The sequence below is a fragment of the Vulpes vulpes genome, chromosome 14, assembly GCF_048418805.1.
Source record: "Vulpes vulpes isolate BD-2025 chromosome 14, VulVul3, whole genome shotgun sequence".
Lineage (NCBI taxonomy): Eukaryota > Metazoa > Chordata > Mammalia > Carnivora > Canidae > Vulpes > Vulpes vulpes.
The window spans coordinates 73,890,184-73,907,007 of record NC_132793.1 but is presented as its reverse complement, the minus strand read 5'-3'; the positions used below and the strand labels follow the sequence as shown (position 1 = coordinate 73,907,007).

At 39.2% G+C, this 16,824-nt stretch overlaps 2 protein-coding genes across 3 annotated transcripts in view; one reads left to right on the top strand and one right to left on the bottom strand.

Moving 5' to 3' along the window:
- The window catches only part of CKMT2 (creatine kinase, mitochondrial 2), a 31,570-nt gene extending 24,650 nt beyond the window's left edge, over positions 1-6,920 (top strand). For both annotated transcript variants that reach the window (XM_025998229.2, XM_072736890.1), the window contains exons 9-10: positions 477-602; positions 6,662-6,920. In XM_025998229.2, coding sequence (XP_025854014.2) covers positions 477-602; positions 6,662-6,781 — 246 coding nt within the window. In that variant the 3' untranslated portion in view covers positions 6,782-6,920. The remainder of the gene's footprint in view (positions 1-476; positions 603-6,661) is intronic.
- LOC140595267 (uncharacterized) overlaps positions 1-16,824 on the bottom strand; it is a 47,194-nt gene that overhangs the window by 1,266 nt on the left and 29,104 nt on the right. The window lies entirely within an intron of this gene.

Sequence of the window (16,824 nt, the reverse complement as noted above, 5' to 3'; positions counted from 1 at the left end):
AATCAAATACTTGCTAACAATTTTAGAAAATGTGCTTCCTACCGAAAACAGAATGAAAATTATTCCAATGGTAAGAAAACTGTTTGATGTGATTTAACTTCATGATATTAATTTTCTTGGTGAAACTATTATACCAAAGAATAATCTCACCAAGTAACTCACCAAAGCTGGCATCCAAATGCCAAAAATGATACAGAAGTTAATACCAGTTCTACTACCTTCTAGCTGTGTGACCCTGATGAGTGAATTCCTGAGCCTCATCTGTGAAATGAGAATGAGAGCAATACCTACTTCATGGGGTTGTTGTAAAATTTAAAAGTTCTAGCATAGTGCCCTGGTATATAGTAAGTATATGCTTAATATACAGTTAATATTACCTGTTACTATCTCTCATTGTACATTTTACTAAGTGAACACGTCAATGATGGCGAGTCACATTTGCTTCTTATGACATTCAGTATTATCCCTTGTCCCAGGATCCACGCTTTTCTAAGATCCTGGAAAACCTAAGACTTCAGAAGCGTGGCACAGGTGGCGTAGACACGGCAGCCGTGGCGGATGTGTATGATATTTCCAATATAGATCGAATTGGTCGATCAGAGGTAACATCTCTTCTCACTTTCCAAACATGAGCTAACAACATTAGCTTAAGAGAACAAGGGAATAGAGAAGTAGCCTAAATAGCCTTGCCTTATTCACAGAAGTCGAGACCTCCTCTTTTCCCTGAGTACTATTAGTGTTTCATTCTGTGGTACTAATCATCCATGGGAAATAAGCACACAATGTAAGCTGAGACCATATAGGTAAATAGAGGAGTTCACAGCGGGACTCCTGTCAGCACCTCGCTCCTGAGAGGTATTCCAACAGTCTTTCAGCAACAGGAGCTCTATTATGCCAAAGGACAGCAGCATTTTATCACTGTGATGTTGGACAATGTGTGAGCTCTCTGAGAGTAGTAAAATAGTGGACTTTTCTCTTGATTTTGAATTTCCTTTGGTGAAAGCCACATGCTTCATTTTTAGATACTTGAGAGTTTGAAAATTTTATTTTTGGGGGCTAAAGATGACATATAACATATGTACTAGGGATATAAAATATTGTGCTCCTGAAATAATGTTTAGGATTCTGTGAGCACATAGGATGAACAGCATTCATAAACTAGAGGTAGGCCTGGAGTGATACATAAGACAGAGCACTTAAGGAATATGCCGCTGAATCCTAAGTAAGTGCTGATCCCAGTATAGTCATGCCAATTTATCTGGATATGGTCCCACTGAATGTATTAGGTTCATTATTAATTTAAAAGCCTCTCCTAACATAAAAATCTTCATAACTCAGTGGCTGGTTATTAAATCTTTGCATTATTGATGCTCTTTCTTCTTTGCTAGCTTTCAAATATTTCACTGCCTATTGGTGTATCTCTCCCAGTAAACTGAGAAAAGGGAAGGAGGAAACACTCAAGGCAAATCAGCTTGTGTGCTTCCACCTCTGGTAAAGTACTTGAGAGAGAAGTAGCTATAAATACAACTTCTGAAATTTATTGAATAATATGTGGTGTAGTGAATAAAGAAGATCTGGAGCCTACGCCTGTCTGCTTCTAATAGTAACTAGATTTTTATTGGAAAGACGATCACTTAAAAAAATTTTTTTAAGTCCTAAAAGTAAGTTAGGTTACCATTATAAAAGCTAGAAATATGCCAAAAAGTATTAAAAATAATACTTATTTAACTTAACCCTAAGAAAACCATTGTGAATATTATTCTGTATTGCCTTTCATTTTTAAAATAGGTTTATTATGTAAAATTTATGTTTTGTATAGTTTTATTCACATGAACAAATTTAGTCATGAGTTCACAGCTCTTTGTTATTCAGGAAGACAGTGATCTTTTTAACGTATTAACCTTTGCTCTGGATGAGGCTGATTTAACACTCCATGTGCTATGCTAACCTCACCACAAATGTAGATACCATCTGTCACCATGAAGTGCTATAGCAATAACATGGATCATATTCTCTTTCATCCCTGTCACTTATTCATTCCACACTGGAAGCCTCTACCTCCACTGCCTTCACCCATCTTTGCATCTGGCAGTCACTAGTTTGTTTTCTGTGTTCTGTATTTATGGTTTGGTTTGTTTTTGTTTCGTTTTGTAGATTACACATATAAGTGAAATCATATGGTATTTGTCTTTTTCTATCTGATTTATTGCACTTATAATGCTCTCTAGGTCCATCTATGTTGTCACAAATGGTAAGACCTCAATCTTCTTATGGCTGAATAATATTACATTGTATGTATATATATATATATATATATATATATATATATATATATATATAGGTACACATATGTCATATCTTTATCTGTTCATCTATCAATAGACACTTAGGAGTGGACATAATTATTCATATTTGTCTTTGTTTTCCTTGGGTAAATACCAGTAATGAAGTTACTGAATTGTATGGTATCTCTATTTTTAATTTTATGAGGAATCTCCATACTGTTTTCCACGGTGGCCACACTAGTTTACACTGCCATCAAAGGCACATGAGGGCTCCTTTTCCACTGAATCCTTACCAACATTTGTCATTTCTTGTCTTTGTGATACTAGCCATTCTGACGGTCCACAGTGCTATCTTGTGGTTTTGGTTTGCATTCCCTTGCTGATAGTGGTGTGGAGCCTCTTCATGTGTCTGGTGGCTATTTGTATGTCTTGTTGAAGAAAATGTCTATTCAGGAGTTTTGCCCATTTTTAAATTAGATGATGTGGTGTTCCATTATTTTGGCATAGTCCCATTGATGTGTTGCTGCTTCTGTTTTACTTGCCTGAGGAGACCTATCCATAAGTATGTTGTTGAGGCCAATGTCCAATGGTTTACTGCCTAGGTTTTCTTTTAGGAGTTTTATGGCTCCATTTAGCTCTTTAATCCATCTTGAGTTTATGAAAGTGGTCCAGTTTCATTCTTATGCATTTAGCCATCCAGTTTCCTCAGCACCATTTGCTGAAAAGACCATCTTTCCCCCATTGTATACTCTTGCCCCCTTTGCTGTAGATTAACTGACCAGAGGATCATGGGGTCTTTTCCGAGCTCTCTGTCCTGTTCCCTGGATTTAAAGGTCTCTTTTGGTGCTGGTACCATACTGCTTTGATTACTATTGTCTTGCAGTACATCTTGAAACCTGGGATTGTGATACCTCCAGCTTTGTTGTTCTCTCTCAAGGGTGTGCCTTGGCTGTTTGAGTTTTTTTTTTTTTTTTTTTTGATTTCATGGAAATTTATTTATTCTAGTTTGGCAGAAAACGCTAGTGTTTTTGATAGGGATCGTTCTGAATCTGTAGATTGCTTTGAGCAGTATGAACATTCCAGCAATATTCATTCTTCCAGTCCATGAGCATGGTATATTTTCCATTTGTTTGTGTCATCAAATTTCTTTCATCAATGTCTTCTAGTTCTCAGAGGATAGGTCTTTCACCTCCTTGGTCCAATTGATTCCTAGGTGTTATTTTCTTTTTGGTATGATGGAAGTGGAATTGTTTGCTTAATATCTCTTTCTGCTACTTCATTTATTGTGTAAAGATATAACAGTTTCTGTATATTAATATTGTAGCCTTCAACTTTACTGAATTCAGTTATTCTGCTAGTTTCATGATTGAGTTTTTGGTGTTTCCTATGTATAGTAAAAGGTCATCTGCAAGTAGTGACAGTTTTACTTCTTCCTTACCAATTTGGATGCTTTTATTTTGACCTCTTCTGGTTTCTGGGGCAAGGGCATCCAGTACTATGTTGAATAACAGTGTTGAGAGTAGGCATGCTTGTTGTCTTCTGATCTTAGAGGAAAAGTTGTTTTTCACCAGTACGTTTGCCTTTATTATGTTGAGGCCTGTCCTCCCTGAACCCACTTTGATAAGAGTTTGTATCTTGAATGATGTTGCCCTTATTAGATTGCTTTCTCCGCATCTATTGAGATGATTATATGGCTTTTATCCTCATTGGATAGTTGAGGATTGGATCAGTTGTAGAACACTGATTTATGGATATTTATCCAATCGTGTATCCCTGGAATAAATCTCCCTTGATCATGGTGAGTGATCCTTTTAATGTACTGTTGAATTAGTTTGCTACTGTTTTGTTGAGGATTTTTGCATCTATTTCCATTAGTGATCTTGGCGTGTAGTTTTCTTGTGTCTTGGTCTGGTTTTGGTGTCAGGGTAATGTTGGTCTCATAGAAGGTATTTGAAGGTTTTCTTCCTTTTCTGTTCTTTGGAATAGTTTGAGCAGAATAAATCTTAACTCTTTTCTCAATATTTGGTAGAGCTTGCCTACAAAATCCATCATCTGGTTCTGGCCTTTTCTTTGAGATTTGATTACTTGTTCAATTTTGTTACTAGTTATTGGTCTGTTCAGATTTTCTATTTCTTTATGGTTCAGTTCTAGAAGATTATGTTTCTAGGAATTTCTCCATCTCTTCAAGGTTGTCCAATTTGTTGGCATGTAAGTTTTAATAGCAGTCTTTGTAATTTCTGATTTGATTTGGATCCTTTTTTAATGATTCTAGCTAAAGATTTATCAATTTTTAAATGTTTTAAAAGAAGCAGCTCTTGGTATAATTGTTCAATTTTTTTCTCTTCCTTCTGGGACCACTATATAATGCAAATACTTCTTTGGTTGATGTTGTCCAAATGATCCCTTAACCTAGTTTCTTTTTCCTATGTAGCTGGGGTACTACTGCTGTTTTCCATATGGCTTATTCATTCTTCTGTATCCTCTAATCTACTGTTGACTCCCTCTAGTATATGATTGGTTCTTTTCAAATTTTCTGTTTGGGGTTCTGAGATCATCTACTCTCCTCCTCTCCAGTCTGGTGAGCATCTTTATGACCATTACTTTGAATTCCTTATCAGGTAGATTGGTTATCTCTGATTCACTTAGTTCAGTTATTTTTGAGGTTTTATCTAATTCCTTTGTTTGGAGCATATTTCTATGTGTCCTAATTTTGTTGACTTTGTCTTTATTTCTATGAATTGGGCAGAACAACTACTTCTCCTAAAGCTGAAAGAATGGTCTCATGTATGGTTGTCCCATGTGTAGACTGTGTGTACCTGGTAACTGGATGGCTGCAGCTGTGGCTGGCATGGGCTGCGGGTCCCATGGCACTTGGTGCTGGGGCTGCCCTGGGGCTCTCCAAGCAGAAGGCATGCCTTCCATTTTTACAATTATTGGAATACCTCTTTTTTTAAAGATAGAACAGTCATATATTTGATATCATAACGGTTTTTTCCAACGTATTCTATCATGAGCTTTTTCTTACAATATTAAATTACTTCAAAAACATAATAGGGTATATCTTTACTATGCTGTCATTAAAAATTATCTACCTAACATCTAATTTGTTGATCTATACGTAATTCTGTAACCATCTCTATACATAACTCTAATCACAACTCTATTTAGTTAGGATATATTTTTAGGAAGAGAATTTCTGAGAAATTAAAGATGAGGGGACCAAAAAAGATTTATATCAAGATAGAGTCCCTTTGGTAGTGAATGAGAGAACCATCTCACCATGTCCTCATGAACACCAGGAGAGGTCAAATTGGATAAACAAAAACTTGTGTTTGTTTGATTACTGATGACTAGCTTTCTGACCTAACCTTCTCTCAGGGCCTGTTTCCTTATGCCTGAAAAGAAGTGAGGAGGGTACTAGACTCAATTATTCCTAAGGTATATACAGCACAAAACAATCCCTTTTCATCCTTGCTGTTCATTCTTGAATTATTAATTGCTTAGTATCTTAGTTTGCTCTTCTTTAGGAAGAGAATCCCAAGAAAAAAATTCATAGGTAGATGTGCTCTAATTTAAGAAAAACCAGTTATTTGTAAATCAAAGTTCTAACTTTTTTTTTAATAGGATTTTTTAAAGGTTTATCCTAATATAATTTACAAAGTTTCCTTTAAGTAGCAAATTTGCCTGGTACAATGAAAACATGATTTAATCATCAAATATTGGATTTAAAACAATTTTTCAAAAAGCTAGTCACTGTGTAAATGACAAGATCTTTAGTTCAGATACTATCTAAGCTATAGTGCACAGATAGCTTAATGGAAGGTCATAAGAGACCCAGGTCAAAGAACAAAACAAAGGTGTCACTGTAATTTTACCTTTTTTTTCCCCTGAAGATTTACTTATTAGAGAGAGGGGGTGTGCAAGCAGGGGGAGGGGCAAAAGGAGAGAGACAAGCAGACAACCTCCCAACCTAGCAGGGAGCCTGATGCAGGACTCGATACCAGGACTCTGGGATCATGACCCAAAGCAGTCAGATGCTCAACCATTCTGAGCCCCCCAGGCAGTCCTGTAATTTTACTTTTAGATAAACTTAAAGGAGAGACTGATGGGGGGGGGGGGGTAGTGTCTGACATGCACACTAATGGTTTTGATAGATTTAAAAGGGTCTCACAAAAAGTAACTCAAAAGACTGGGAGAGCAACCCTCCCCTCTATACTTTAGGGAAATACTGAGAAAGAAGAAACTGTTAAGTCCACCTAACATGGTAATTTCTTATTTCTCCTAGTATTGTTCTTATTAATGCCTTGCATATGTCTTTTTTTTTTTTGCATATGTCTTCTATGCAAATTAATCATTCATCTTTTTCACTATCAAAGGTTGAGCTTGTTCAGATAGTCATCGATGGAGTCAACTACCTCGTGGATTGTGAAAAGAAGTTGGAGAGAGGTCAAGATATTAAGGTCCCACCACCTCTGCCTCAGTTTAGCAGGAAGTGAACTTTTTCTTTTTCAAACTACAAATAATCTGTCTGCTGGTATGACAGACATCAAGAATTTTTACTCTGAGAGTTTTTATAGACTTGGAAAAATGTAAAATTGTATATCCTATCTTTAAAATAAAACTCTCCTTAATATCCTTAGTTTCCCTGATTTTTAAAAATCGTATTAAGAATGCAAATAAATCAAATTACAAGTAGCAGGCAAAAATATGTTAAAGCAAGATAAAACATTTTTAGGACCACTTACACACAAATCTAAAAACCTTCCAGTCATCTAGATATTATAATATTAAGACTAACAAAACTTTATGGGCAACACTGGTATATTAGTCCTTCATTTTCCAATCATATTTCTGGTAACTAGAGCATCTCTCTTGAGGATGTGGAAATAAATACAACTACACAAATGAGGACACACAGAGGCTACTTATTCAGGGATGGATACAGAAAGGGAGAGTCAGCCACCATCACTTAAATTTATCAGAAACTCAAATACAACCATATAAAACCATTCTGGTGACAAATGGGAGTTTCAGGTATAACCTGATGGGGTTGTAGGCATGGAGAAACAAAGCAGAACAACTCGAAATAAGGTATCTAATGGAACTGGTTTGAGAAGCATATTTAGCTTTCTTTGGTTGGTCCTGAGTTGGAAGAAGGGTAAAAAAAAATTAGGGAAAATGGCAGTTACAGACCACGTCAAATCTCTCAGCTGTTAAGTTAGACGGCTTAGCCTGTGGCTTGGCTTCCTGAACTGGATGCTGCAAAGATTATGAGTTAAAGTAATACTGTCAAATATGGTCTGAAATTGTGTGTTATATATATATATAATTTTTTATTCATGAGAGACAGAGAGGGGGAGAGAGGCAGAGACACAGGCAGAGGGAGAAGCAGGCTCCATGCAGGAAGCCAAATGCGAGACTCGATCCCGGACTCCAGGATCATGCCCTGGGCCGAAGGCAGGCACCAAACCGCTGAGCCACCCAGGGATCCCCATGGGTTTGTATATTTACTCTCTCAAGAGAAGTCTACAATTTGAGGTCGAATATTGAATATGTGTTAGTATAATTCAAAAGCTAAATTATTCCCTCAGCATGCATATACTTATATCAAATTCTGATATACTTTTACATCCATCATGTGATATCTGGAACGTGAAGGGGCATGACAGAAGAGTTAGGGAGAACTCTGTAGGAAGTTGTGAAATTGTGCCACAACATTAAAAAAAAGTGTTAGCTTCAGTGACAGGAATGAGATCAAGTTCTGCATTCTGCAGGTGAACACTATAGGTGCTAGGGTAAAAATTAATTGCTGTTCTAAATGTACACATTTGCCTTCCATCCTGCTACACTGAGAAAAAATGAAAAGAGAATGTACTCAGGCTAGTGCTGATAGGTATCACATTAATTTCTGAATGGTAAATTGATGTGTGGTAAAAATTCAGACAAGGAAACTGGAGTCAATATAACTGAAAATATCATGTTAAATATCCTGAATGGGATGGAGTGGAGGCTGTTCTATCAGTCAAGGCCTATAGACAAAGGAGAGATCAGAAAGAACTTCATGCAGTGACTGGCATTCTAGGGACAGACAGATGAGGGGGAGCTAACACTGGTGGTATGGTATGGTAGTTGACTCCATATGCACATTGGAATTGCACAAGTCCCAACTCTCCCACCATAGGACATTAAATGATTTAGTCAACCTCTATGTTCCTCTGTTTCCTTTGTATATAATGATCACAATAATGACTACCTCATAGGGCTGTTGGGAGCAGAACATTGATAATTGCAAAATGCATTTCAAAGTGCTCAATACATTGTAAAGGCATGTACTCAAGGCATGTACTCCCTACTATATAGGGAGTTTTTGGAAAAAGTCATAAAAAGATAGGAACCATTACAGTAATATTACAATAACTGATCTCTGAATATCCCTTAAAACCATGCTTTATGGCAAACCAACAGACCTGACAGTTCCTCTTCTGAAAGGCCTTATAAGAGGTAAATGAAGGCAAATGCCTACAGCTAAAGAAACATAAGCATATAGGAGCTGAGGAGATCAGCAGGGGCATATGCCAACATTATTTTGGTAGGCTTTTTTGTTTTTTGTTTTTTTGAAAGAACAGTTGGAAAGCAAGCACTGGCATAAAAATATATGGATACTGACATAAAAAGGAAGCAAGCTTTGTGATCTAAACCTACATGACAACATTTAAAAAGAGTCAATATCTATTCTTCTCAAGCTATTCCCAGAAACAGAAGACGAAGGAAAAGTTTGAAATTAATTCTACCACACCAGCATTAGCCTGATACCAAGACCAAAGGCACAGAGAAGAAAAAAACCACAGGCCAGTATCTTTGATGAACACATGCAAAACTCCCCAGCCAAACATGAGCACAATCAATTCAACAGTACATGAAAAGGATCATTCATCATGGTTCAGTGGGATTTATTCCTGAGACACAAGGGTGGTTCAATACTCACAAATCAAGCAATGGGATACATCACATTAATAAGAGGGAGGATAAAAACCCTATCATCTCAGTAGATGCAGAGAAAGCATCTAACAAAATACAATATCTATCCATGATACAAATTCTCATCAAAGGGGATTCAGGGAAAACAGTCCTCAACATAATAAAGGCCATATATGAACAAATCACAGCTAAACACATACTCAATGGATGAAAAAATTTTTCCTCTTAGATCAGGAGGATGACAAGCACGTCTACCCTCACCAGTTTTATTCACCATAGTAGTGGACATCATAGCTACAGCAATCAGACAGAGAAGGAAAGAAAAAGCATCCAAAGTGGTAAGGAGGAAGTATAACTATCACTATTGTAGATGACATGATAATATACATACAAAACCCAAAGGTCTCCATAAAAAAATAAAAAAAAAAACTCCATTAGAAACCAGGAAGAAAGTATCAGAATACATGGAATCATTAAAGTTGCAGAATACAAAATTAATACGCAGAAATCTGTTGTGTTTCTACACACCAATAACAAAGTAGAGACTAAGCAAACAATTCCACTTACATCGCGCCAAAAAGAAAATAACACCTAGGAATCAATTGGACCAAGGAGGTGAAAGACCTATCCTCAGAGAACAAGACGACATTGATGAAAGAAATTTGATGACACAAATGGAAAATATACCATGCTCATGGACTGGAAGAATGAATATTGCTGGAATGTTCATACTGCTCAAAGCAATCTACAGATTCAGAACGACCCCTATCAAAACAACACTAGCATTTTCTGCCAAACTAGAATAAATAAATTTCCATGAAATCGAAAAAAAAAAAACCCAAACAGCCAAGGCACTCTTGAGAGAGAACAACAAAGTTGGAGGTATCACAATCTCAGGTTTCAAGATGTACTGCAAGACTATAGTAATCAAAGCAGTATGGTACCAGCACCAAAAGAGACCTTTAAATCCAGGGAACAGGATAGAGAGCTCGGAAAATGTGGTCATCCCCCCATGATCCTCTGGTCAGTTAATCTACAGCAAAGGGGGCAAGAGTATACAATGGGGGAAAGATGGTCTTTTCAGCAAATGGTGCTGAGGAAACTGGATGGCTAAATGCATAAGAATGAAACTGGACCACTTTCCTATACCACACACAAGAATAAACTCAAGATGGATTAAAGAGCTAAATGTGAGGCATGGAGCCATAAAACTCCTAACAGAAAACTTAGACAGTAAACCACTGGGCATTGGCCTCAACAACATACTTATGGATAGGTCTCCTCAGGCAAGTAAAACAAAAGCAGTACCACACAACTGGGACCTCAACAAAATAACAAGCTTCTGCACAGCGAAGGAAACTATCAACACAATGAAAAGGCAACCAACTGAATGGGAGAAAATACAAGTGATATTTCCAATAAGGGGTTCATATCTAAAATATGTAAAGCACTCACTGAAGTCAACATGGAAACAACAAATCATCAGATGAAAAGATGGGCAGAACATCTAAATATACATTTTCCCCCAAGAAGACCTACAAATAACCACCAGACATGTGAAAAGAATCTCCACATTACTAACGTCAAGGAAATGCAAACCATAATCACAATGAGACAGTACCTCACATTTGTCAGAACGGCCAGAATCACACAGACAAGAAATGACAAGTGTCAACGAGGATGTGGAGGAAAAGGAGCCCTCATGCATACTGTTGGTGGCAATGTAAATTGGTGCAGTCACCATGAAAAACTATGGAGCTTCCCCAAAATATTAAAGGTGGAATTACTGGATCACCATGTGATCCACTATGAGTTGTTTACACAAAGAAAACAAAGACACAAATTTGAAACGGTATAAGCACCCCATGTGGATAATACTGCAGCATTATTTACAACAAACATGATGTGGCAACTATCTAAGTGTCTGTGACAGGTTGAACAGATTAAGAAGTCATCTAAAGGATTCAAGGGACTTCATGACTGCAGAATTTAGACCTAATCAGGCTGAAATAAAAAATCAATTAAATGAGATACAATCCAAACTGGAGGTCCTAATGATGAGGGTTAATGAGGTAGAAGAAAGAATGAGTGACATAGAAGACAAGCGGCAAGCTGATGGCAAGGAAGGAAGCTGAGAAAAAAGAGAAAACAATTAAGAGCCCATGAGGAAAGGTTAAGGTAAATAAATGATAACCTCAGAAGGAAGAATCTACATATAATTGGGGTTCTAGAGAGTGCTGAGAGGACCAGAGGGCAGAAAGCATATTTGAACAAATCATAGCTGAGAACTTCCCTAATTTGGGGAGGGAAACAGGCATTCAGATCCAGGAGATAGAGGTTTTCCCCTCCCAAAATCAATAAAAACCATTCAGCACCTTGACATTTAATAGTGAAACTTGCCAATTCCAAAGGTAAAGAGAAGATCCTAAAAGTAGTAAGAGACAAGAGATCCCTAACTTATATGGGGGGAAATATTAGATTAACAGCAGACCTCTCCACAGAGACCTGGCAGGCAAGAAAGGGCTGGCAGGATATATTCAGGGCACTAAATGAGAAGAACATGCAGCCAAGAATACTCTATCCAGCAAGGCTCTCATTCAGAATAGAAGGAGAGATAAAGAGCTTCCAAGATAGGCAGAAACTGAAAGAATATGTGACCACCAAACCAGCTCAGAAAGAAATATTAAGGGGGACCTTGCAAAAGAAACAGGAATCCCAAAGAAATAATCTGCAAAAACAGGGACTGAATAGCTATTACGATGACACTAAATTCATATCTTTCACTAGTTACTCTGAACGCGAATGGGCTAAATGATCCCATCAAAAGACACAGGTTTTCAAACTGGATAAAAAAGCAAGACCCATTTATTTGCTGTCTACAAGAGACTCATTTTAGACCTAAGGACACCTGTAGCCTGAAAATGAAAGGTTGGAGAACCATTTACCATTCAAGTGGTCCTCAAAAGAAAGCAGGGGTAGCAATCCTCATGTCAGATAAAGTTTATTCCAAAGACTGTAGTAAGTGATGAAGAGGGACATTATATCATACTTAAAGGGTCTATCCAACAAGGAGACCTAACAGTCATGAATATTTATACCTCTAATGTGGGAGCTGCCAAGTATATCAATTCATAACCAAAGTAAAGACATACTTAGATAATAATACACTAATAGGAGACTTCAACATGGCATTTTCTGCAAATGACAGATATTCTAAGCACATCACCAAAGAAACAAGGGCTTTATTTCTTTTAAAGACTTTATTTATTTATACATGAGAGAGAGAGAGAGAGAGAGAGAGAGGCAGAGACCCAGGCAGAGGGAGAAGCAGGCTCCTTGCAGGGAGCCCAACGTGGGACTCCATCCTGGACCTCCAGGATCAGGCCCTGGGCTGAAGGTGGTGCTAAACCACTGAGCCACCCGGGCTGCCCAAAACAAAGGCTTTTAAATGATACACTGGACCAGACAGATTTCAGATACATACAGAACTTTCCATTCGAATGCAACTGAATACACATTCTTCTCAAGTGCACACGGAACTTTCTCCAGAACAGACCACATACTGGGTCACAAATCAGGTCTCAACTGATACCAAAAGATTGGATTGTCCCCTGCATATTTTCAGACCATAATGCTTTGAAACTTGAACTCAATCATAAGAAATTTAGAAGAAACTCAAACACTGGAGGTTAAAGAGCATCCTATTAAAATTAAAGAGCATCCTATTAAAAGATGAATGGGGCGCTCCTGCCCCGAGCTGAGCAGGAAATTAGAGAAGAATTAAGAAGATTCAGGGAAACTAATGAAAATGAAGATACAACCATTCAAAATCTTTGGGAGGAAGGAGGGGCAAGATGGCAGAAGAGTAGGGTCCCCAAATCACCTGTCCCCAACAAATTACCTAGATAACCTTCAAATCATCCTGAAAATCTACGAATTCGGCCTGAGATTTAAAGAGAGACCAGCTGGAATGCTACAGTGAGAAGAGTTCACGCTTCTATCAAGGTAGGAAGATGGGGGGATCCCTGGGTGGCAGAGCGATTTGGCGCCTGCCTTTGGCCCAGGGCGCGATCCTGGAGACCCGGGATTGGGTCCCACGTCGGGCTCCCGGTGCATGGAGCCTGCTTCTCCCTCTGCCTGTGTCTCTGCCTCTCTCTCTCTCTCTCTCTCTCTCTGTGTGACTATCATTAAAAAAAAAAAAAAAAAAAGGTAGGAAGATGAGGAAAAAGAAATAAAGAAACAAAAGGCATCCAAGGGGGAGGGGCCCCCGGGAGGAGCCGGGCTAAGGCCAGGGCGAGTGTCCCCAGGACAGGAGAGCCCCGCCCGGAGAAGCAGGAGCTGCACCAACCTTCCGGGGTGGAAAAGCGCCCGCAGGGAGTTAGAGCAGGACCCAGGAGGGCGGGGATTCCCTCGGGCTCCCTGGGACACTAACAGGCACCTGCGTCCTGGGGAGAGTGCGCCAAGCTCCCTAAGGGCTACAGCGCGCACGGCGGGACCCGGAGCAGCTCGGAGGGGCTCGCGCGGCGGCTCCGCAGAGGGGGCTGCGGGGCGGGAGCGCGAATCCAACAGCGCAGGCCACGTAGCACAGGGCGCCGGGACACAGCCCAGAAGCCGGCCTCGCCCCGGGACAGGCAGAGGCCGGGAGGGCCCAGGACAGCAAGGACGCTTCTGCCCCGAGCTGAGCAGATCAGCGGCCCCGCCCCGGAGCCTCCAGGCCCTGCAGACAGAGAGCCCCGGAGTTACTGCGGGGGCTGAATCCAGGTTTCCAGAGCTCCCTAGGCATTGTGGCTGTTCCTCCTGGGGCCTCATGGGGTGAACAACCCCCAGTGAGCCCTGCACCAGGCAGGGGGCAGAGCAGCTCCCCCAAGTGCTAACACCTGAAAATCAGCACAACAGGCACCTCCCTCAGAAGACCAGCTAGACGGACCAGTTCCAGAGGAAGTCAAGGGACTTAAAGTATACAGAATCAGAAGATACTCCCCCGTGTCTTTTGTTTTATTTTTGTTTTGTTTTGTGTTTTTTTTTCTTTCTGATTTCTGATTGCTTCCCCCACCTTTTTTTTCACCTTTCTTTTTCTTTCTCTTTTTCTTCTCTTTTTTCCCTTTTTTTCTTCTTTCTCTTTTTTCTTTTTCTCTTTTCTTTCCTCTCCCTCTCTTTTTCTCCTTTTCCCAATACAACTTGTTTTTGGCCACTCTGCACTGAGCAAAATGACTAGAAGGAAAACCTCACCTCAAAAGAAAGAATCAGAAACAGTCCTCTCTCCCACAGAGTTACAAAATCTGGATTACAATTCAATGTCAGAAAGCCAATTCAGAAGCACTATTATACAGCTACTGGTGGCTCTAAAAAAAAAGCATAAAGGACTCAAGAGACTTCATGACTGCAGAATTTAGATCCAATCAGGCAGAAATTAAAAATCAATTGAATGAGATGCAATCCAAACTAGAAGTCCTAACGACGAGGGTTAACGAGGTGGAAGAACGAGTGAGTGACATAGAAGACAAGTTGATGGCAAAGAGGGAAACTGAGGAAAAAAGAGACAGACAATTAAGAGACCATGAAGACAGATTAAGGGAAATAAACGACAGCCTGAGGAAGAAAAACCTACGTTTAATTGGGGTTCCCGAGGGCGCCGAAAGGGACAGAGGGCCAGAATATGTATTTGAACAAATCCTAGCTGAAAACTTTCCTAATCTGGGAAGGGAAACAGGCATTCAGATCCAGGAAATAGAGATCCCCCCCTAAAATCAATAAAAACCGTTCAACAGCTCGACATTTAATAGTGAAGCTTGCAAATTCCAAAGATAAGGAGAAGATCCTTAAAGCAGCAAGAGACAAAAAGTCCCTGACTTTTATGGGGAGGAGTATTAGGGTAACAGCAGACCTCTCCACAGAGACCTGGCAGGCCAGAAAGGGCGGGCAGGATATATTCAGGGTCCTAAATGAGAAGAACATGCAACCAAGAATACTTTATCCAGCCAGGCTCTCATTCAAAATGGAAGGAGAGATAAAAGAGCTTCCAAGACAGTCAGGAACTGAAAGAATATGTGACCTCCAAACCAGCTCTGCAAGAAATTTTAAGGGGGACTCTTAAAATTCCCCTTTAAGAAGAAGTTCAGTGGAACAATCCACAAAAACAAGGACTGAATAGATATCATGATGACACTAAACTCATATCTGTCAATAGTAACTCTGAACGTGAACGGGCTTAATGACCCCATCAAAAGGTGCAGGGTTTCAGACTGGATAAAAAAGCAGGACCCATCTATTTGCTGTCTACAAGAGACTCATTTTAGACAGAAGGACACCTACAACCTAAAAATAAAAAGTTGGAGAACCATTTACCATTCAAATGGTCCTCAAAAGAAAGCAGGGGTAGCCATCCTTATATCAGATAAACTAAAATTTACCCCGAAGACTATAGTGAGAGATGAAGAGGGACACTATCTCATACTCAAAGGATCTATCCAACAAGAGGACTTAACAATCCTCAATATATATGCCCCGAATGTGGGAGCTGCCAAATATTTAAACCAATTAATAACCAAACTGAAGAAATACTTAGATAATAATACACTTATACTTGGTGACTTCAATCTAGCTCTTTCTACCCTGGATAGGTCTTCTAAGCACAACATCTCCAAAGAAACGAGAGTTTTAAATGATACACTGGACCAGATGGATTTCACAGATATCTACAGAACTTTACATCCAAACACAACTGAATTCTTCTTCTCAACACATTCTTCTCAAGTGCACATGGAGCTTTCTCCAGAATAGACCACATACTGGGTCACAAATCGGGTCTGAACCGATACCAAAAGATCGGGATAGTCCCCTGTATATTCTCAGACCATAATGCCTTGAAATTAGAACTAAATCACAACATGAAGTTTCGAAGGACCTCAAACATGTGGAGGTTAAGGACTATCCTTCTAAAAGATGAAAGGGTCAACCAGAAAATTAAGGAAGAATTAAAAAGATTCATGGAAACTAATGAGAATGAAAATACAACCGTTCAAAATCTTTGGGATGCAGCAAAAGCAGTCCTGAGGGGGAAACACATCGCAATACAAGCATCCATTCAAAAACTGGAAAGATCTCAAATACAAAAGCTCACCTTACACATAAAGGAGCTAGAGAAAAACAGCAAATGGACCCCACGCCCAGCAGAAGGAGAGAGTTAATTAAAATTTGAGCAGAACTCAATGAAATAGAGACCAAAAGAACTGTGGAACAGATCAACAGAACCAGGAGTTGGTTCTTTGAAAGAATTAATGAGATAGATAAACCATTAGCCAACCTTATTAAAGAAGAGAGAGAAGACTCAAATTAATAAAATCATGAATGAGAAAGGAGAGATCACTACCAACACCAAGGAAATACAAACGATTTTAAAAACATATTATGAACAGCTCTACGCCAATAAATTAGGCAATCTAGAAGAAATGGATGCATTCCTGGAAAGCCACAAACTACCAAAACTGGAGCAGGAAGAAATAGAAAACCTGAACAGGCCAATAACCAGGGAGGAAATTGAAGCAGTCATCAAAAACCTCCC